This window comes from Pyxicephalus adspersus, chromosome 9 (assembly GCF_032062135.1).
Source record: "Pyxicephalus adspersus chromosome 9, UCB_Pads_2.0, whole genome shotgun sequence".
Classification (NCBI taxonomy): domain Eukaryota; kingdom Metazoa; phylum Chordata; class Amphibia; order Anura; family Pyxicephalidae; genus Pyxicephalus; species Pyxicephalus adspersus.
Genome location: NC_092866.1, coordinates 58,993,584 through 59,017,615, shown reverse-complemented (window position 1 = coordinate 59,017,615; position 24,032 = coordinate 58,993,584). Strand labels below are relative to the sequence as shown.

Here is a 24,032-nt window from a genome sequence, read left to right as displayed (position 1 = left end):
ACCTGGATCATGAATGTGGCCAGCACAAAAGGGTTAAGACTGTGTGACCTTGCTGTCAGACTGACATATGACCAGCGTGACAACATCACCCCAGCAAAGAAATGGTTAATACCATAATAGCATTGTACGGGCCAAGCACACAAAGGGTTAACAGGGTGCCAGAAAAGGTAAAGGGTTAAGGCATCACTCTACAGATCAACCAGTGTGCGGACAAAGGTCATCCCAGCACAGAAAGGGTTAACAACACCCCAGCAAATCCTGTAGGAGCCCATCACATCAAGGATTACTACCATAATAGCATTGTATAAGCCAATCACACAAAGGGTTAAGTGTGCCAGAAAAAAAAGGGTTAAGGCATCACTCTACAGATCAGCCAGTGTGATGACAGATATCATCCCAGCACAGAAAGGGTTAACAACACACCAGCAAATCATGTACGAGCGCAGCACATAAAGGGTTAACAGTGTGCCAGCGTACATTTAGGAATACCCAGGAGGGCCAGCATGTGGCCAGTGTGACAGCGGCAGCATAATCCCAGCATGGAGTGGTTAACACCACACCAGCAAGGGGCATGCACGAGCCCAGCAGATAAAGGGTTAACAGCGTTCCAGCATGCAATTTAGATTAGCCAGGTGGCAGCATGTGGCCAATGTGACATCAGGCTTCACCCCCAGCATGGAGAGGGTTAACGTCATACCAGCACAAAAGGGGTTAACAGTGGGTCATCCTACAATGTAGGAGTACACAGTTACCGCTGATTTCTCCCCAGCATAGAAAGGGTTAAAAACTGTGACAGGGCTCAGATCAGCAAACATGTGGCCAGTGTGGCATGACACCAGCACAGAGAGGGTTAACACCATGACAACCCAGGGGATGTGGCACAGCAGGGGTTAATCCCCTGAGCAGGGGCCGGGTCTCCCCGGTGTGGCCCTGTGTGGGGGGGGCCCGGTGCTCGGGGGTCCGGCTCTGCCCCGCACGCCGGTTGCTCCGTCATTTCCTGTGCTCGGAGAAGATGGTGGTCACAGCTGGCAGCAGCAGCGGCGGCGGAGGGGAGAGGAGGAGCCGGCCGCTCTGAAAGCTCCGTACTCGGCCCAGAGGGGTCACCCCGGGACCCCCAGCTTGGAGCGGTCCCCTCCCCCCCGCCCGGAGAGGTAAGTCAACACCAGTAGCCAAGGTGGCCAGTGGCCGGGCGGGCGACCGACGAAACGAAACTCGTCTGACCCGGTAGGGGGGGGCTTTGCCTCACCCCAGGGGTGCTGGAGACTGGGGGGTGTGGGGAAGTTGGGGGGTTCACGAGTTTGGGGGGTAAAGGTGGGTGCAGGTAGAGGCGGGAACGCGCTTTGCTTCTCACACAGGCGCGCGCCCGCCACTGTTTCTCTCTTCTTACATTGTGTCACTCGCCAGCCACGCCCGTGCTCCATGAATGACAGGCGAGGCGGCCTGTCAGGAGCCGGAGGGGCGGACGAGATGCAATGGAGATCTATGAGGGTGGGAGGGGCTGAAGGAAGGAAAGGGCGGGGTTATAGGCCAGGTGGGCTCAGGGTGCAGCTGGAGAGAGGCCCTGTGAGGTCAGGGTGTCATATTCCTGCTGTGTGTGCAACTTCCGGCCCAGCAACACACACACCCTGCTGTGTACTACACAACCCACACAGTGCTGTACAAATACACAACCTCTACATACTACACACTGCTATACAATAACACAACCTCTACATACTACACACTGCTATACAATAACACAACCTCTACATACTACACAAACCTCTACATACTACACACTGCTATACAATAACACAACCTCTACATACTACACACTGCTATACAATAACACAACCTCTACATACTACACACTGCCTGTTATGTACTACACAACACTCACTACCCAAATACACAACCCTTACACACTGCTTACTGAGTACTACACAAATTACACACTGCTATACAAATACACAACCCCTATATACTACATACACCCTGCTGTGTACTGCACAACCCACACTACACACTGCCTGCTGTCTACTACACAGCATACTGCTATACAAATAACCTGTACTACACACTGCTTTGCAAATACACAACACACACTAACTCAGTACTCAGGCTCTGCGGTAAATGATATTTTTTACACTATGCTCCCTGCTGTGTACTGCACAATCTACACTATACACTTTTCTCTGCAATTACACAGTATACACTACACAATTCTTACTGTGAAACAGCATAATATAAACACACACTAGTGTTTAACTTTACGCTTTGCACTGAGCACACAATCTACACTTAACACTACACTGTTCTGACACTACACAGATTCTGCCATATAATCACACACACCCTACTGTGTACTACACATTCCACACTACCAGGACCTTACTGTATACACCAGGATTCACACTACACTCCTATATTCAAAATCTTGGTATATGTACACTTCTCCACACTATACGTTCTGCACAGCAATTACACAATTCTCTGATGTGTAATCTAATGTATTACCATTGACTGCACTGACAGCTAACACACACACTGTTGTCTATTACTACAATTTGCAGTTACAAAGTGACTCACAACCTGCTGTGTACTTCTACAATGTGCAAATACAATCTGACACACACCCTGCTGTGTACTACCACAAACAAAATGACTGCACATGCTGTATATTACTACAATGTGCAATTACAATCTGACATATATCCTTGTATGTCATACTACAGGGTGCAGTTACAAAATGACGCACACCTTTTGTGTACTACTACAAAGTCATGTACAATGTGTCACACCCCGTGCTGTTTATTACTACAATGTACAATTATACTTGCACCCTGTTGTGTACTACTATAATCTGCAATTACAATTTGACATACACCCTGCTGTGTACTACTACTGTGTGTTTTTACAATTGGACAAACTTCTGGCTGTGTACTTCAACAATGCACAATTACAACATGACACACCTCCTGCAGTGTACAACTACAATGTTCAAATACAACCTGACACACGTCCTGCTGTGTACTACCACAATGTGCATTTCCAACTACACATCCTGCTACACTACACATCCTGCTACACTACACTACATCCTATTACTACAATGTACAATTATACACGCACCTTGTTGTGTACCACTACAATGTACAATTACAACATGACACATATCCTGTTATGTACTGCTACAATATGCAGTTACAGTCCAACACACACCCAGCTGTTTACTACTGTACTGTGCAATGACAATCTACCATACACCTTACTTTATATTATGCCAATGAACAATTACAATATGACGCACATCTTGATGTGTACTACTTCATTGTGCAATTACAATCTTTTCAACATTGGTGTGTACTGCTACAATGTGCAATAACAACCTGACAATTACTACAGGGTTCAATTGCAATTTGACTCGCACCATGTTGTGTAGAACAACAAAGTGCAATTACATCCTGACACACACCCTGCTGTGTATTACTACAATGTTCGATCACAATTTGACACACACCCTGCTGTGTACAAGTTTAAAGTCATTTACAATGTGACACACACCCTGCTGTATACTACTAAGATGTGCAGTTACAGTCCAACACACCCTGCTGTGTACTACTGTATTGTGTAATAACAATCGTATGCTCACCCTGGTGTGTGTTGCTACAATATGTAGTTACAATCTGACATACATACTTCTGTGTACTACTACACTGTGCTCTTGCATTCTGACACACATCCTGTTGTGTACTTTCATATTGTGTGTTCAGCAAGATTTGTCACACATCCTGCTGTGTATTACTATAGTGTGCATTGGTAATCTGACCCACCAAGCTGTCAATTCATCTTTCACCCTGCCCTGTACAGGCTATGACACACACACACACACACACACACACACACACACACACACACACACACACACTTAATTACTCAATATTGAGATGACACATTCAGATCTGGCTGTTGTGTGTTGCCTGTAGGTAGGCTATTATACACACATTGTAATTTGTTAGAACACACTGACATTCTGAATTATTCCTGGCTTGTGTGCACTATACACTCACAACCTGACATCCCCACAATTTGCGTGGTGCTTTATATCCTCGCTATGGCAGTTACGCATATCCTGTTGTGTAATACTTCATAAGCAACATCGTGCAACACTACAGTGTGCACCCACCCAGTGCTTCCTTGTATAGATGTGTTGTGATGCCTGCATGCTGCACCTTTGGTGTGCACATTGCGTAGATGCTGACAAAATAAACATGCAATGCGCTACAACTGAAATGTGAATGGGGCTTCATAATGAAATGCACAACCTCTGTGTGCCAACTGGATGAAAGTACAACATTCTGAGAATCACAATTTATTTTCTACTCATTGGAAATATTGTGACTCCATAGTGTAATTGATCCACTTTGTGTAGTTGTGTAGTCACTTTGTGTGATTGTATTACATTGTATAAGGTAAATCTTACACTGGATACAATGTTGCAGCTTCTTCTTTGATCCAACTACTTATCACCACTCTTAAAAGGGGCGATAAGCTGCCATAGGGTTATATTGCTGGATCTCGTTGCCGCTTTAAGACCAAGCTGTTCTCCATGTGATAGATGGGCTCATATATATTTAAAGGGGACTACACTTGTTTTAGTCCATTCTCATGCATTGTGCAGTGATCTAGCCCAGCCAGTGGCTGAAGTTACCAACAGTGGGCCCTGTGCAGAACTGACTTGGGGCTCTGTCGGTTGAGGAGGATCTGGGTCCCTTGTGCGGTGCCACACTTGGCACTTTCCTATGTCTGTCCACCAGGATTGCACTCTTAAGAGAGATCTGTGCAGAGTGCACAGTGGAATGAAGAGAATCATAAGGAAAATAACCTGTTGATAGCCCTCCAAGGTTTAGGTTTACTTTAAAGCTAAACTCCATGCAAAAAATCATGGACAGATTGTTCATAACACATCATTAAACATAAAATAACAAAGCCAGCTTTTGTTGCAGAATTCATCTTCTGTTCTTTAAATTGCTAGCAGTACTTTATTTCTGCCACTAGATGTCCTCAGTCTGATGACCAGCATCAAAAAGCCCACTTCTACTGAACTCAGGTTGCCCTGGACCCCCTCCCCAGCCTGTGACTGGACAAGTGAAGGAGAAGTAGCATAATGATGGTTTGCTTGTTTTTCTGTTTTTCTTACACTTCAGCCTTGCTCTACAGGGCAAATTCCGTACTCACACAACTTGCTTTAAAATGTATGTTTAATGAGGAATTCATGATTACAGAGCATACAAAGTACCTACCTTTGATCTGGTATCATTCTTTTGCAACCCCCTGTACACCTTAAGGAGCCAATTGGTTGTGCTGCGATACTTTGGTACTTCTAATAGGAGGAGAGTACAGAGAGATGAGCTTATTGGTGTGCTGCTGCTTCTTTACTGTCCAATCACAGCCTGGAGGAGGGACAAGACCTGTTTGCATTCCTTACGGTAACACAGAAAAATCAGGTCTCCTCTCCTGCCAAGCAGGACTGTGCTGTTTATTAGAGTTGTGTACATCTCAGGACTTGATGGGCAGAAATTCAAATCCTCTCCTCTATCTATATTTTACCTGTGTATTTTATGTTTGGAGTTCAGCTTTATTCTTTAGAAATTTACCGGATGGTCGCTGAAGGTGCAGAGTTGTGGTGTGGTAAACCTTGTAAAAGTGAAAGTCAGAAGCGGGCTGGAGAACCTCAGAAAGGAAACCAAATGTGGTGAGAGTGGACATGGAAACTGCGAGGAGGTTAAATGTTTATCACAGAACTCCGGGGTGACGAAGAAACTTTTTTTTTCTTTCGCATTTATTAGCTCAATTGACCTCATTATTGCATATCAGATTAACAGCTCAGAATCCTATTGATAAAGAAATGCAATTATTGATTAAATGCTTTACCGTAATTATTCAGAGGCCCCATTCACTTAGTCATTTAATGTTGCTGTCTGGCTGCAAAACTTCACTTTTAAAACTAGAAGTTGGCACCTTTAGAGTTACATTGCAGCAGCGAATGCCAATTTTAAAAAATGGTGATTGGGTATTTGCAGAAAATTTTGCTATTATGGGCAGCACGGTGGCTCAGTGGTTAGCACTCTGGGCTTTCAAGCGCTGGATCCCAGGTTCGAATCTCGGCCAGGACACTATCTGCATGGAGTTTGCAGGTTCTCCCTGTGTTTGTGTGGATTTCCTCCGGGTACTCCGGTTTCCTCCCACATTCCAAAAACATGCAGTTAGGTTAATTGGCTTCCCCCCAAAATCTGACCTTGGACTGTGTTAATAATATATGACCATGGTAGGCACAGTGGATTGTGAGACCCTTTGAGGGACAGCTGGTGACATGACTATGGACTTTGTACAGCGCTGAGTAATATGTCGGCACTTTATAAATACTGTGTAATAATAATATTCTCCATTGTGGCCTATGGTGCTTGTCATCAAAGAGGTGAATGATTACTGGCCAGCTATAAAAGCTGACATTATGTATGGGAGCCTGAACTTCTTGCGTTTGCTGCATTTTGATTTTTTGAAAGCGATGTGTTATTTCCCCCAGTTTTTGATTAAAGGTCTTTGCAAGGACAGGAAGTGAGGGAAATTCTTTTTAATGGATTCACAGTAAAACCTGACAAGGGTTCTACCTTTTTCACCATGTATCCAAAACCAATGGATGACCAAATAATTGTAACCAAAACCAAAAAATGGGTTATAGATATTCTTTAAAATAGATATCTAGCCAAAACTAATATTGTTAATATGACATGAATATATTGGGTAAAGTCTTTCATATTGGGCACAGCTGGTGTTCAGAACAGGGTGCAGGAAAATCGAAGCACCTCATAATGACCACAGGAGGTACAAAGATCCAGAAACATAGCACAGGGATGGTAAGGATCCCCTATTATGGTAAGGGCAGGTGTATAGAACTGGGATAATGGGAGCACCAAATAATGAGCATAGGAGGTATAAAGATCCAAAATCTTAGCACAGGGATCGTAACAACCTCCTGTTATGAAAAGGGCAGGTGTATTGTACTCATAACCTCATCACACACACTTCTACAAGACTTTTCTAGAGCTGCCCCGACTCTCGGGAATGGTCTTCCTCGTCCTATTCGGCTTGCTCCTACTTTCTGCTCATTTAAAAGAGCTCTTAAAACCCAGAACTTCAAACTCACCTACCCGTCTTCTTCTGTCTCTTGAAACTGTCTCTACTTCCCATCACTACATATCTTCCCTCTTATTATGTGTTACTTCCCCCACCTTGATTGTAAGCTCTTCGGGGCAGGGTCCTCTTCTTCCCCTGTATCACTGTCTGTATTCGTCTGTCATTTGCAACCCCTATTTAATGTACAGCAATGTGTAATGTTATCAATACATTATCAATAATAATAATATAGAACTGGAAAATCAGCGCGGGGATGATAGGGATTCCCTTTTATAGCAAGGGCAGGTATTTAAACCTAGGAACTCAGTGCAGGGATAATAGGGGCGCCCTCATAATGGAGACAAGTGCTATAAATACCCAGACTCCTAGCACAGGGATGATAAGAACCCCCTATTATGGAAAGGACTGGTGTATAGAACTGGGAACTCATTGCAGGGATGATGGGGGGGCCCTCATAATGAGCACAGGAGGTAAAAAGACCCAGAATGTTAGCATAGGGATGGTAATAACCCCCTTATATGGAAAGGGCAGGTGTATAGAACTGGGATCTGTGCAGGGATGTGGGGGGCTTACATTGAGCACAGGTGTGCAGACCCAGGACCTCAGCACAGAGATAGATGGAATTCTGCATAATGGCCACAGAAGCTATAAAGACCTCAAAACTCTGCACAGGGATGGTAAGCCCCCCCTATTATGGACAGGGCAGGTGAGTACACAGCACTGCAATAGTGAGAGTCCCTCATAACATACACAGCAGGTGTGCAGAAAATTGGAACAAAGATAGTTGGAGCCCCTTATAAATGGTACAACATGTGTGCAGATACCAAAACTCAGCACTGGGAAGGTAGGAATCTTTTCCTAATGACCACTTCAGGTTTGCAGACGTCAGTTGAAATCCTTCATAATGGCCACAGCAGGTATGAAGACCCAGATAATCTGCACAGGGATGGTTAGAACCCCTTTGTCCAGATATAGAAACTCAGCACAGGGATAGTGGACGCTACAAGTGTGCAAACATAGCACTAGGAAGGTGGGAATCCCTCCTAATGGACACAACAGGTGTCACAAGCCCTCACAACGGGTAAATGAGTTGTACAAACCCAGGAACTTATCTCCAGGATCTCACCAATGGATCTGGCTGTCAGGTAATTTGCTTTCTACCAAAACCTCAGATCAGCTGTAGGAGGTCCGACCCTTTTTCTGGCAATAGTAAGGGGTTAATGAGGATATTACAGATAAAATGACATGATGTTATTAGCAGGCAGCAATACATCTACTGGCCCGGTGCCTATCAGATAGTTTTTATTTATACGTTGTGATGGTTAATTAAGATAGTTGTTTTGGTTTTTTTTTGTTTTTTTTTACTGATTGCCATTGGCCAGCCTTGGACCTGGAGGGTGCCCCATGTATTATGAGAAGATCTCACATAACTGATTGAAACTTGAAGTTTGTACATTTATAAGGGAACCCTGGTGACCAAGGGCCATGTTAATCCATTGGGTAGGGCACATGCTAAATGTTGAGTGATCTGGAACCTTGGGTATCCCCATACTGTGCTACAACCAAACCCAGCTCCATTGCAATGAAGGGGAAGTGTGAAGAATAATTCTCAGTCAATATACAGTAGTAGTGCCAGCTGGTAGATTGCTGGCTTTACCATTTTAATGCTGTTTTAAATTTTAGAATGGGGGGTGCAGCATTATAGTCCTGAATATGCCGATGGACTTGGACACTATTTTCATGGAGTTTAAGTTTGTATGGATTTCTTCTGGGTTTCCTTCCACAGCTGCAAAACTTATTAGTAATCTTATTGGCTTCCGTCATAATTGGCCTTCATCATGGTGCAATCATTAGACTAGGACAGTGATAGAGACATCAGATTGTGGGCTCCTTTGAGCAACAGATAATGGTGCAAATCATTCAGTGCTGCAGAAGATGTCGGCGTGTGAATAAATCTACATCTTTCCATAAAATATAACTTGGCATATAATTCTGCCATGAGGCCCCTTGTTTTGACTTTCTGGTTTGAGGTGACAACTCTGTTACATGCACCCTGTTGGTGTTGACACCCATTGTGCTTGCAGTTGTTACCATGAGGAAGCCGGTCCAATGATGTGCAGTTGGGCGCAGAACAGGAAAGCAGCAGCTGAAACATATATATAAAAATATGAAAGTTGGGTGAAAACTTTTTTTATTGCACAGTTTTGTTTTAGCCATGACTCCCATCTGGTGTTTAGGAATTTTTGTCAGAATGCTGTGCAGTGGTCTATAGAGAAGAGGAATACTTCTGTTCCGCTGGCTGTGGCGGTCACCTGGTGTTAACCAGGTAAAAAGAAGACTTGGAACTTCAGGGAGACAAGTTCAGAACTGTCTTCAGAAAGGAGAAGCAGAAAGCTGCATTCCTGGGCTTTGTGGAAAGGAAAGCGGGCTATGCTGCTACATGTCACATACCAGACTTGAGCACTAACCCCTCTCCATGTCTGGTTCGCTGACCGTACACAATGTCTGCATTACAATACTAACCGGTCCCTTTAGTCATGTTGTATGAAAGTAATGGGATAAGAAATGATTTTAGAAATGTATATGTTTCTGACCCCCCCCCCCCCTTACCCCTACACACACCTTTGTATGTCATATTTACAAGGACACAAATCGTTGTGGGCTGACTTATTATTTCTTTTTTTTTAAGGTCACCATGAGTGAAAGTGCCAAGGAGTGCCGGGTGGCATACAGCCCCAACCTTGGGGATATAATGAGGGTGAAGAGCGAAACGGGGACCCCAGCTGATGAGCGGACTTACAGCCAGCAATGGTAAGCATGTGACTGGGAAAGGAAGATTTTTGTTTAGCCGATTGTAATAGAAATGTACTAAAGAGAACCCGTCATGTCTGATTTTATTTTTAAAGTGCATCTGAACTCACAAAAAAAATGTCAAAGATTACCAGGCCTTGAATGTGGTGGCTGCATTTCTTTTCATTCTTTTCAGGCTTTTCTGTTCGCCCAGTGATCCTTCCGGTCGTGCAATCCCTGTCTTTGGGTGGTTACGCTGACTCCTCCTTTGCATCTATAAAGAGCAGCGTAGCTACCTTTGAGCAGCAGCATTGTTGGCCTGTGGACAAGATAGCATTAGGGATACAAGGTTTTACTTTTTTGGATAAAAGCCTACCCTTGCTCCTCTGTCAAGGTTCAATGATGTGAGCCAACACGCTAGCTGCCACTTTAGCTGGGAAGAGTGGATTGCCAAAGGAAGTTTAAAAATGATGGGGAAGACTGCACCTTATATTTAACTGTTTTTTTTGCCATTTTAATGTATTAGAAATTAGCAGAACTGTTTGTATTTCCCCATTATTAGGCTTTGCCCTGGTTGACTTCAACTTTGAAGTTGGGGGTCAAAAGCCAGCTGAAGTTCAACAGACTCTACCTGGCCTTACATGCTATCATCAAGTCTTAAAGCCTAAGCCTCCAATACTCACATTTCCATAATATTTTCCTCCTGTAAATCATTTTGGGTCATCTAGATTGGCTAGGCCGGGATGATGTAACTCCCACGCAGGGGTTCAGTTATTCCTGGTATGTAGGGGGGAAGCCCGGGCTGGCAGAGTATCTTGCCCATCTAAGCTGAAGTTGTGCTTGTAAAGATCAGCTTTTTTTTACTGATACTAGAGAAATCGGGCAGGTAGGAGGGATTATTACATAAATTACATAACCTGTCCCTTTCTGCAATACTGACCTGCCTGATCGTGGATTCTTGAGTTGAACATTAATCTGCATAGCAGTATCATAAAACATAACCCTGCAGCTGAAGCAGAGCTTTAACTAAAATTTTAAGTGTATGAGGCTCTAGGCAGCTGACTTTGCTGTTAAACACTTAAAATGATGTTTTAATCTTATATATTTATAATTTTTTTTAATTTGATTTTTGTTTGTTTTTCATTTTTTGTCTGCTGATTCCATGATTCATTTTCTTCATCTTCTTTTTTTTTTTCTAAGGACTTCAGCACTAAAATTTTATCACCCCAGTTTTTATCTTGGCCCACCCACCATGCCCAAGATCGCACTGTGCCCTTTTTTCAATTTCTTTTGCATTACAGAAAATACAATAATTGGAGGGAGGTTTGAAGTCTCATACTCTAAAGAGCAGGGAGAGAGCTGAGGACTTCTGGCATCCTGCAGTTAGAACCTCTGATACATATATAAAGGCAGCAAATGATTCAGGTCCCCTTAAATGAGCCTATTATATCAGGCATACAGGTTCTCCAGCTAGAGCTTTCACAATGCTAAAGATTCCTCCAATCTCTTCCCATACCAATCACAAAGGATTATTGCTGTCACATGTGAGTAAGGGGAGCAGGTTGCATGCTCCTCGGTACTCCTAAGTACTGGGTGGTTTTTTCACTCCTAGTGGCTGTATGGCGTGAGTGGAGGACTGAAACAAAAAGAGAAGACTTGGTACCTTATCTTAAAATTATATTTGTTCCTAAATTTTTCCCAAATGAAACCACAAACGTCCTGTGTGTTGCCACCCTTGCTCTTTAGCTTCATAGCTGTTGACAGTGTTTTATTAAAGGCATTCTACTGACATAATTAAATGTTAATATGTTTCTGCTTGTTTTAAGCTCTGCCGGCTCCAATTCTCGCTGCATAGACGTGGAACCCAAGAGAATAAAAGAGAAGAGGGAGGCTGCAGTAACCAAGAGTCTCCAGCAGGTGGACTTTTGGTGTAAGTAGAGTTCAAGTGGAATGCCTTGCTCCTCTGTGACATATTGTGGAGTAAAGGGTGGCCCTATATGTAAAGTTAAGACAAGGCTTGCTTTTTAGATCCAGGCCTCCTCTTACTGAAAAAATTTGCTGCATGATTGTACAATAAAAATGTAACTGTAAGGGAAAAAAGCAAATCATGTACTTACCTTAACCTTTCCTTTATTAGTAACACTAATATGCGGAGTTATGTGGATTACATACTTGGATTACATAGGATATAAACATCACACCCAGCAATACATATGACAGAAGATAGGAAAGCATTTTTTTTCCTACAGGCACTATATTGGTATGCAATGAGTTTTACAGGGGAAGACCTGGACCTATAAGGGGGGACTTGGATTTTACTGCACGGTCTGCTTTATCATTGGCCTGAAGGGGCAAAATGACAGGTTAACTTTTACCTGTATAGTGTAAATTTATATGATTGAAGAATGCTGAACTCCCAGCATCACCTGCACTCCAACTATCAGCGGTTGTACTAAATAAGTTCAACTATCAGACTATATGTGACCATAACGAAAACAGCCGGAATAGTTTAGATAGGATTGTCCCAGTTTCTGAGGTATTTCGCCGTATTTGGCTTCCCCTAGAGAAGATAGAGGCTTAATATTATTATTATTAAAAAACAGGATTTATATAGCGCCAACATATTACACCGCACTGTCTGTTAAATAGGGGTTAGCAAATGACAGACAAATACAGACAGTGATACAGGAGGAGAGGACCCTGTCCCGAAGAGCTTACAATCTAGTAGGTGGGGGAATTTACACAAAGGAACGGAAGATATGTAGTGGTGGGAAGTAGTGATGGTTTCAAAGGACAGAAGAAGATGGGTATGCAAGTTTAAAAAAAAATGGGTTTTGAGGGCTCTTTTAAATGAGCAGCAAGTAAGAGCAAGCAAGCAAGAGCATAGGAGGAGGAAGACCATTCCAGAGAGTGGGGGCAGCTCTAGAAAAGTCTTGTAGCCGTGTGTGTCATGAGGTTATGAGTGAGGAAGTCATTAGTAGGTCAATGGAGGACCAACGAGAGCGGCTAGGGGAGAATTTTTATTACCAGGTCAGAGATGTAAGTGGAACAAGAACCGTGGAGGGATTTGAAGGCAAAGCACAGGAGCTTGAATTTGATTCTAAGGTGAAATGGAAGCCAATGAATAGATGCAGAAGATGAGTGGTGGGAAGGAATGATGAGTCTGACTGCAGCATTCATAATAGATTGTAGAGGAGAGAGTCTGGTTAGTGGAATACCAGAGAGGAGGAGGTTATAGTAGTCCAGACGAGAGATGATATAAGTGTGTACAAGGAGCATAACTGTTACTAAATGAAAAAATAGGAAAAGTATCTTTCAACAGTCTGGATGTTAATAATGGTTGTCTCCTTCAATCGCTCTGTCTCCCCTTTCTATTTCCAGCAGCCCAACTTTCTCTACTACCTTTACCAAACTACCCCAAACACTTTCTACAATCAGCATTCTTCCCTTCATTGGCTACCATTATTAACACCCAGACTGTTGAAAAATACTCCTCAATTCCTATTTTTTTCATTCACCCACAACTATATGTCTCTACCTCTCCTGAGAAAGCCAAATACGGCGAAACGCGTCAAGAAACTGGGATGATCCTATCTAAACTATTCCAGCTATTTTCATTACGCTCATGTGCAGTCTGATAGTTGAGCTTTGTTTAGTACAACCTCTGACCTTAAAATTATATATATATATATATATATATATATATATATATACCACTACAAAGCCCCTTGCATTTACTTTTGTTTTACCTGGAATAAATGTTTCGATTCTTGGGGTCAGGTTTAAACTTGTTTTTGAAAAGTAAACTGCCTTCAATAGCAGTTTTTAATAATTTTTCTCTCCCGCTTTAGTTTGTGAATCTTGCCAGGAGTACTTTGTAGATGAGTGTCCCAGCCATGGAACCCCTATCTTGGTTCCAGATACACCAGTCCCAATGGGAACCCCCGATCGGGCAGCACGGACGGCACCGTGTGGGATCGAGGTGGTGAAGGACAGCAGTGGAGAGAGTGAAGTGCGCTGCATCAACGAGGTCATCCCCAGAGGTCACGTCTACGGGCCGTACGAAGGACAGATCTCTTTAAAGGACAAATCATCAGGTTTCTTCTCCTGGCTGGTATGTGCTTGTTCAAAGTGGCCCTGTCATGAATAGAAAAAATGCCACCCTTACAACCAAAAACTCACTGGTATCAGTTCAACTAAACTGAGAGTCCTAAATGTTCTCATTGCTCAAGGAACACCTATCAATCTCTGGAAAAACCCGAAGGTTCCACGAAACCCTGGTTTAGAAACACTGATCCAGGTACTTACAATGTTTTTATTGATGGATGCACTGCTTTAGTTTAGATTTAAACCTTTATTGGCATGATTATATAGAATATATTCTAAAAGAAAGCTAAGCAAATATATACATTTAGTACGTTTTATGAATTGTGCGTTTGGTTGTTTTATAGTAAGAACACGTTCCTTTTCAGATGCATAGTGTCCGATCTTAACAGATGCATCAGGTTTTAGAGACATAGACAAAATAATGGTTATTTCAGCAGGTGAGCTGCAGTGCTATATTTTAACAATGCCAATCCCTGATGAAGTGAGACCATTTGAGCTCCTGAAACAGGTGTGCTTCTTATAGTATGAGACCATAAATAAAAATAATATTTGAGCTGTTTTTGGACAGTTTGCGTTGGGTAGTAAAGACCTGTCAGAGATTGTTAGGGGTTCCTTGAGAAATAAGCAGTTTGTTTCTCTCAGGTCAGTTTAGGTGATCCCAATGATCTTTTTGGCTACATTCTTCCCAATGGCCAGCAATCGAAGAGCAATTATTCCCAATAAACACCACACTAATATACTCTGAGTTGTGGATATAGTAATTATAATCAGGGTTTCTTGAAGACCTGAAAATTATTTCAAGGGTTCCCCTATGTTAAAAAGGTTAAAAAAAAAAAAAAAAGTGTTAGAAGTTCCGAACCTTGCCCTATTAAAACCATAAAAAAGGCTTTAGATAGACATAAAATAACCCTGCAATATATGATTTGTTCCTCATGCTATAAATCGGGAACATGTGCCATACTGGTAACACAGCTAATTTTCCCTTCTAGGAGAAAGAGGTTTGTTAAGGGAAAACAATGACAGACTCTTGGAAAACCAGGAAGATATGAAAGGCCCACTAACTGCCCTTAAACAGGGGAAGAGCCTCTACAAGCGCAGTTGTGAGGAGGGGGATTTGAACCCTCATGCCAAGAAGAAAAAAATAGACCTCATCTTCAAGGATGTCCTAGAGGCGTCTCTGGAGTCTGCCAAAATGGAGGAGCATTCTGTGATGACAAGCAGCCCGAAACCTGGGAAAAAAGTTCCCAAATATCAATTAGAGGACCTTGAGGATAGATGCAAAGCCAACCAAATGTGTTCTCCCGCCCATAACCAAACAAGAACATTGATGGAATGGAAGGTACCACATTGTTCAAACCGAATCCTAGACAGGGAAATCAGCCTTCAGGAGGATGGAGTAGAAGATCAATCCTCCATAAAAATAGAGAGCCCTGATGAATTCTCTGCCCTCGGAGACACCGAGGAGATCCCCACTACTTCTTTCTGCCCTAACTGTATTAGGTTAAAGAAGAAGATCAGAGAGCTTCAGGCTGAGGTGGAGATGCTAAGGTCCGGAAAGGTTCCTGAAGTTCCACACTTGCTGCCTCAGAAAATCGAGGTGCCAGAATTTTCAGATACCTCAGGTAAGACCAGTCATGGAAAGTGGCACTTATCAACATGATTCTCTTGTTGCCTCCTAACCGTGCTCAATGTAGTTAGCCTCACCCAGTGATTGATGATAAAAACCACCTAATATCCTTTAACCTGTTAATAAATGCTTTTAATGTTTTATGGATTTATATTTTAGGATTGTTGGGTGGTTTTATTAGTGTCCTTTCTGTTTTTTATATTGTTTTTCCCCCATTCACTATAGTAATATCTAGGGTCACATGGTGCATAATAATTCCCCAGCATGGTCCTTCCTCTTTTCCCTGTTGTTAAAATCTCTTTTTTTGGATGTTCTTGTTTTGCTATTGATGATTGGCCAACTTATGTTAACATGGTGATTTTTATGTTTTCAGCCCCAGAGAACATGTCCATCGTTCCCGCCATGATGGAAGATGATGAACAGGAAGTGGACTCCGCTGATGAATCGGTCTCCAATGAATTGCTGGCGGTAACTGATGAGCCTTCCAAGATGTCAGTTGCCTCTGGTAGAAGAATTCGCCGATTCAAGCAAGAGTGGCTCAAAAAGTTCTGGTTTTTGAGGTACTCCTCTACGCTGAACGAGATGTGGTGTCACGTTTGCAGGCAATACACGGTTCAGTCGTCCAGGACTTCAGCCTTTATAATTGGTTCTAAACAGTTTAAGATTCACACTATAAAGCTTCACAGCCAAAGTAACCTCCATAAGAAATGCTTGCAGCTCTATAAGCTCAGGATGCACCCAGAAAAGACTGAGGAGATGTGTCGAAACATGACTCTTCTCTTCAACACCGCATACCACTTGGCTATGGAAGGCAGGCCTTACTATGACTTCCGACCTCTAGCGGAACTACTGAGAAAGTGTGAACTACGTGTGGTTGACCAATACATGAATGAAGGCGATTGTCAGATCCTGATCCATCACATTGCCAGAGCACTTCGAGAAGATTTAGTAGAGCGGATCCGACAATCTCCTTTTTTAAGTATCATCTTGGATGGACAAAGCGAGGACCTTCTTGCCGATACTGTAGCAGTCTATGTCCAATATACAAGCAACGATGGACCACCTGCAACAGAGTTTCTCTCTCTTCAGGAGTTGGCCTTACCTACAACTGAAAGTTATCTCCAAGGAATCGACAGGGCTTTCTCGGCCCTCGGGATCAGACTGCAGGACGAAAGGCCAACAGTTGGTTTGGGCATCGATGGCGTCAACATAACGGCTGGGTTGAGAGCAAATTTGTACATGACAATCAGGAAAACCTTGCCTTGGATATTGTGTTTACCTTTTATGGTGCACAGACCTCATTTAGAAATCTTGGATGCAATTAGTGGAAAAGAACTTCCATGTCTAGAAGAGTTAGAAAACAATCTAAAACAGTTGCTTAGCTTCTACCGGTACTCCCCCCGTCTGATGTGTGAGCTTCGGCTCACTGCCGCAACCCTTTGTGAGGAGACGGAATTCTTGGGTGACATCCGGGCGGTGAAGTGGATAATCGGGGAGCAAAATGTATTGAACGCTTTGATTAAGGACTATTTAGAAGTGGTAGCCCATTTGAAAGATGTCAGTGGGCAGACGCAAAGGGCTGATGCCTCTGCAATAGCATTGGCCCTCCTGCAGTTCCTCATGGATTATCAGTCGATTAAGCTTATTTACTTCCTGTTGGATGTGATCGCAGTCTTGTCCCGTCTCGCTTATGTCTTCCAAGGAGAATATCTCTTGGTGTCCCAGGTGGATGAGAAAATAGAGGAAGCTATTCAAGAAATTAGCCGATTGACAGATTCTCCTGGGGAATACCTTCAAGAATTTGAAGAAAACTTCAGAGAAAGCTTCAACGGAATCTCCTTGAAAAACTTACGTGTGGCTGAAGCCAAATTTCAGTCCATTCGTGAGAAAATTTGCCAGAAGACACAGCTCACCCTGGCCCAAAGGTTCGATTCCCGTACTCGAATGTTTGTCAAAGCTTGCCAGGTCTTTGATTTGTCTTTTTGGCCCAGGAGTACGGAGGAGCTAATAACCTACGGAGAGGAGGACATGCTACTGATCTATGAACATCTAGGTAGCATTCCTTCTTATCTTTCTGATGTTTGCAGGGAAGGAGCTGACGCCAGGGGCAGCTTGCTGATGGAGTGGCGAGAGCTCAAAGCAGACTACTGTACCAAAAACGGTTTCAAAGACTTAATCGGCCATATCTGCAAGTACAAGCAGCGGTTTGTCCTCCTAAACAAGATTGTTCAGATCTTAAAAGTCCTTCCCACGTCGACGGCTTGCTGCGAAAAAGGACGCAATGCACTTCAAAGGCTACGCAAAAACAATCGTTCGCGGTTGACGTTGGATCAGCTGAGCGATCTCTTGACCATAGCGGTGAACGGGCCACCCATCGCCAATTTCGATGCCAAGAGAGCTTTGGACAGCTGGTTTGAGGAGAAATCGGGCAACAGCTACTCACTATCAGCTGATATGCTTAGCAAGATGTCCTCTCTTGACCAGAAGCCAACGCTTCACTCTATGGAACTTGGATCAGAGTATTACCAAGACATTTAGGATTCGACAACCCCAAAACTGTCTTTTTTTTTTTTTTCTATCTATACTCAAGTTTTGGTATATTATAAGAAAAAATATAAAAAATAAATATATATATTATATATATATTAATAGAAAAAATCCCACTAAATATTTACAAATGACTGAGCCTTTTTTTGGAAAACTCACAAAAGGTGACAGATTTATTATTTTATGGCAGCTGGGATGAAGGAGCATGGATTCCTTACAGCCAGAATAGGATGAACCCCTCATTTTTTTTTTCAAGACCTCCTCTTACCCTCCAAAGCATGTATAAGTCAACCAGGTACTGTTTTTATTTCATTTTTATTTTTTTGTGTTTTTTTAAGGCCAGAAAACGTGTTTTGGGGATCTACACCAAACTCCAAAAAAAAAAAACTATTAACAAGTGCGGATTTTATTATTTAATCTCTATGTTTTCTAATTTGTATTATTATTTTTAAATCATTCTATTATGTTCAAAAAGAAAAAAATGTATGAACAATATAAATTTTAAGCTAAGATTCACAAAATAGGTAACTTTTTTTTTCACTGCCTCTCAATCCAGGGTACACTGAGGTGCTTTAGGACATGGCTACGCGTGCTAATTTCCAGCATTTGCCTGTCCAGCTGAAAATTGCCCACCACTGATTGCAGAACTGCTCAAAGTTGCTCAATGCAGTAGCGAGGCCTGGTAACACTTTGTACCTGCGCCTGACATTTTGGGCCCGACACATTGTGCCTATTATTGGTGGTTATTTACCACTGGTGTAGGTCACCATCAGCTTTCCTTTTAATGCTAGCCAATATACTATGAAATACATGACGGTATTGATTAGACAAAAAGTATTTCTCATTCAGTCATTTCCTATGTTTTTTTTCAGTTAAGCAAATAGATGGTAGATCAAACACCTGTAGCAGATTGCAATAAACAATTTTATTTTGTCAATCATAATATTGATTGGAAAAACCATATTGTATGCCTAGCATTACAGTAATAGGTGATAACATCCCATTCCTAGAGTGACCATTGGCATTTTTTTTCCTGTATGGTAGAATGACAGAAAATCACGTCTAGCTGTGTCCATAGGGTCCAAGGTTGTCTTATGGCACCTGATAGGGGAAGCCTTATTATTCAAGACCTGGGAGATACACTGTAGAGGTTACTCTATTTTTAGCTAAATCACTTTTTTTTCCTGATACCTAATGGTTATAATAATCACACATAATCTTTATTTCTGTTTTTGTTGTTTTTTCTACGTCTATTGATCATTTTTTTTTTTTTTTGGGATACACATGGTTATTTTTGTCTGTCTTGTTTTCTTTATATGCAAGAAGATTAATGTGTCTTTCTTGTATTTTATTGCTAAGATATTATAACTTCTGAAAAAAAAGGAATAAGCTAGTCAACGATTGGTGCATTCTGGTTTGGAGAAATTCAAGAATTCACCTTCTGTAAACCCAAAATGGTATCACTGTACCAAAGCAGTCAGATTGTTTATCAACCAAGATGGCGTCTCTGTTGATGATTCCATTGGTTTGTTATACCATGGAAATCTGTATTCTGGGTTCGTCCAGATAAAAGGTGAAATTCAATAGCAGAGATTGATGTGCGTAGGACGGAATAAAGAACTTGCACTCTAAAAGTTTTGATCTGAGCACAAGGACCCTGATATAGTCTCTAGGTCCAATATTTATCATAGCGGACGATCATCAAAGCAGGATATGGAGGTCAATGCTTTTGACAATCTACATTCACCCCACCAATCCCTGCTTGGTGGACTTCCTTTTTAAAGTGAATCTTTCAGTAAAATGTACATTGGGATGGGAGATCCTGGCAGTCAGACCAAAAAATTCAGCTACCTTTGTTTCTAAAAACAGTCGGAGCATCAGATTTATTTTCATTTTAGAACAAACCGATTATCACATATTATATTATATTATTACTTTATATAAAAAGGTGAATGAGGAAAAAGGGATGATTTTTTTTTTCCATTGAAGGGGAGATCTCTCCCCTTTTGTCTTTACTGTGGCAATAAAGACTGAATCGGAAGCCTCGTACTCTCCTGGGATATATACATCACATATCCCAGGCGTCTTTGGGCTGCTCCTTCCGCGCATGCTGGATACTGCCCATGCATAGAAGGCACTTTCCTCTACTTTAAAAAAAGTTCTTATCCTATGCATGAGCAGTTAGATTGCCCGTTGATCGTCTGCTGTCCAGTCAGTGCCAGAATGAAGAGGGAACAAGGGACGGCGCAGGACCAACTACCCAAGGATTGAGGAGGGGTTGACGGCTTTCCATTTATAAGGGTAAGTGTTTTTTTTTTTTGTTTTTTTTAATGATCGTTCTGCTTTAAGTGTTTTCCAGAAAACACAGCACCCCGATAATGCTTTCATCTTTTCATAGGTACAGAGCCAACTCTTGGGCATCATTCAGGGTCAGCATTTATATCCTGGAAGGAGATGCTGGCCTATGGATGAAGCAGTTATGTAGATTTTTGGTATTGTATTGTTATTGGATAATTTATATTTTTTAGTGGGCAGTTTGAATCCTCTTTTGCACACCTTTGCCCTCTGCTGTTGCTGTCTATTCTGGAACTGTTCAGAAATTTACATTGAACAGTATAGGTGAGTGATGGCCACTGGACTGGTCTAACAGGCATAGCAGGTTCATTATCTCCTGAGGTTAGGTGTTAGAACTTCACCAGCTGTTCAATATGATTGATCAGTGAAAGGGGATACAACAGACTATGTTTTTTGCTCATCCTATTAGACTGGCGATGCCTAGTGGTAGAATTGATTTACTGTGAGTAACAGCTTTGGAATAATGGTACTGAAGAATACTTTGTTTTGCTGGAGTTCAATATTATGGGCCTATCCATAATCCATCGGAATATTTCATGTAGTGCACTTAAGACCAACCGATAATAAAGTTCAAACGGCGCTAGGACATTTCCGCTCATAAAAGAGATCAGCTCACTCATTCATTCACATATTGTAATCTCCCCCTCTGTAAAAGAAAGAGATCACATTATACACTTGGCTGAATGAGAGAGATACACATAGATCATTTGAAAACATCAGTTGATCAACTGATAAAAAGAGTACAAAGGCTAAAAATGGGATTTTACTGAAAGATTCACTATAAATCTTCATTTTTGTTAACCTTTCATTCATGTTTTATTTCCTTGCTGAACCCTTCCAGAATTTGGGTCTTGATGCCCCCTGACTGTGCTGCCCATGCAGACCCAATTCTGAAGGTGATGGTGCAAGTCTTGTATCATTGCAATGCAATAATTTGAGTTCAGGTTTGTACCATGGAGTTTGCACCGTGGATAGGAGGTGATCTGTACTATTATAAAGTGTACCTGTGACTATAAAATACATAGGAAACCTCCACTAAACAGACGTCTCCAGGGGCCAGTGAGCCATTTCTGATTAGCTATAGAGGGAGAGGAGCTTCAAACAGTGGGTATGCAAATACCACCCTGGTATGCAAATATCAGCTGTGTTGGTTGCTGGCTCTAAATTTGCCCCTTCAGCATTTTGCATCCTCATAATAGCCAACCTCACTATTAATAGGCCACAGGAGCTGGTCCCTATTTGCATACCAGTTCATCCCAGTATTTGTTGCTCATGAAATGCCCTATAGCTGATGTGAAATGACATGCTGACATATATTTTATAAAAATATCTTATATTATAAGTCATAGGCTTCTTTTAAAGGAAATCTGCACTAAAAGAAATAATAGGCTGCCATTAATGGCTTTTTTTCTGAACGTGCTAATGGCCTGGCTTGCCTAGAACATACAGCTGGTCAGAGGAAAGGCTTCCAGATCTGCACCCTCATTCTGGCTCAGAAAATATGAAAGGCTTTGGTTTGGGATAACAACCTTGCAACTAGACATGGACCACGGGTGGTCTTTTTGGTACTGGTTTCCTTTAAATTTAATTCCTTATATGGTAAAATTTATTGTACCCAATTATCCTGAATTATTGTCTCTGTCTGGCACTTCTCTATATCTAGAAATGCATTGTAAGAGGAAATTTGCTCTTTATTAAAGATAATTGATGTTTTTAACATTGGCTGTTTAGTCTTTCTTATTCTGAACACTATTGAGTTCACCAAAGCAGGCCTGCATTGTGGTAAGTAGTACATGCTTCATGATATCTACAGTCCCAATTATAGGGTAAAAAGTTCTTTCGTATTGCTTGAAAATCTAAATGCTATGGATAGTTCCTGAACAATACCCACTTCATTCCTCAGGATCATCTCATCTCCTGTGTCCGGAATACATATACTTTTAAGCCCTGATGAAGGGCCCCTGAACTCCTGAAATGTGTTGTATTTGTTTTATTAAAAAATATGTTTAGGACTTGATTGGAGATACAAGATGACTGTCTGGAGATGCTGCTTGTTTTTTTAATAAGTGATTCAGCTTCTTTTTTACTCACTAAATCTTTAAAGTGGATCTATCACTGAGAGATGATGGAAGCTGCCATTGCTGAATGTATTCTAAAGAATAATATTTGCCTGAAACCATTTGAGGGGCCTTGTTTCTTTCCTAATAGTATAGGAGCCACCATGTAAAGAATTTCACACTTAAGTTATGGTAGGTCATACATATTTAGGACATCCCCTATTCTTCTAATAATCAATAATCATAATGTATTGGTAGTCAATATGTTTATTGGTTTGGAGGATATAAAAGATAGTTGAGGACACCCATGGCACCCCAATACCTTAAAGTGGACCGACCACTGGGAAATGATTGAAGCTGCCATTCCTAAACTCATTACAAAGAATGTTAATTGCCTGAATGTAAATCTCATCTTTTGGTTGTACTAAATTCGGTCACACCTGAAACGAGCAAGCAGGTAACTGCGGCATCAATTGTGTGTCCATTCACTCAGCACCTAAGCTGCACCCTCATTCTGGCTCAGGAATTCAGAAGTTATTAAAGGCAGAGGATCGGAACTCCAACCAGAAATTTGTTAGACCCAAGCCAGCAATGGCAGCTTACCTGATCTATCAATCATCGTTCCACTTTAATCCATTCTTCCTGTTCCTTGTTTTGTTGCAGTCTGTGTTCCTACTGGAGAGGTTTTCCATAACTTCCTAGTAAGTGAGGCTAGATCATTGATTCTTGACCTTTTTAACATGGAGGAACCCTTGAAATAACGTTCAGGTCTTTATGGACCCCTCTTCTATAATTACTAAATCCACAGATCAGAGTACATTAGTGTAGTGGCCAATGGGAAGAATTTCTCTTACGTTGCTGGCCATTAGGAAGAATGTCAGATAGCCAAAAAGATCATTGGTGTCACTTAAATTGTTCTGAGAGGAAACGCTGTATTAGATCTTTCTAATGAGGACACGGACCTCAAATTGAAACCTGGCTGAGGTTCCTATTCTTTTCTCTTTGTTTAAAGCTTTACAGGAAGGTATACATCATTCTTTACAATTTCCCAAAGCAAAAACAATTTAAAAAGTCTGCGGATACTTGTACCCTTTATGACGACACACTGTAGCAAAGTTAAAGCCGCAGTTTTGCTAAAAAAAAAAAAAAAAAAAAAGCTTAAAAATAATTCAAATATTGACTTTCAATCAGCAGCTTATTTGTTTTTGTATATTTGCCATATATCACACATTGCCTCCTTTAAAACACAGGAGCTCATATTCTGATATTCTGAGAGTACAGCAGGGGCTGCTGCTATCTTAGTTTTCCTGGCACTGCAATTTACACCTCTGGACAGTAGTGATCAGCGAGTGAAATTTTAATATTTGATCTCG

The 24,032-nt window shown here is 41.7% G+C and overlaps 1 protein-coding gene across 1 annotated transcript; it reads left to right on the top strand.

Annotated features, from left to right (window-relative positions):
* The first annotated feature begins 1,765 nt into the window (after positions 1 to 1,765).
* PRDM11 (PR/SET domain 11) lies at positions 1,766 to 22,319 on the top strand. The gene is made up of 7 exons (XM_072421563.1): positions 1,766 to 8,321; positions 9,866 to 9,987; positions 11,793 to 11,896; positions 13,818 to 14,080; positions 14,447 to 14,510; positions 15,063 to 15,695; positions 16,074 to 22,319. The coding sequence occupies exons 1-7, from the start codon at positions 8,262 to 8,264 to the stop codon at positions 18,236 to 18,238; spliced, it is 3,411 nt and encodes a 1,136-aa protein (XP_072277664.1). The 5' UTR covers positions 1,766 to 8,261; the 3' UTR covers positions 18,239 to 22,319.
* Positions 22,320 to 24,032: the final 1,713 nt, after the last annotated feature.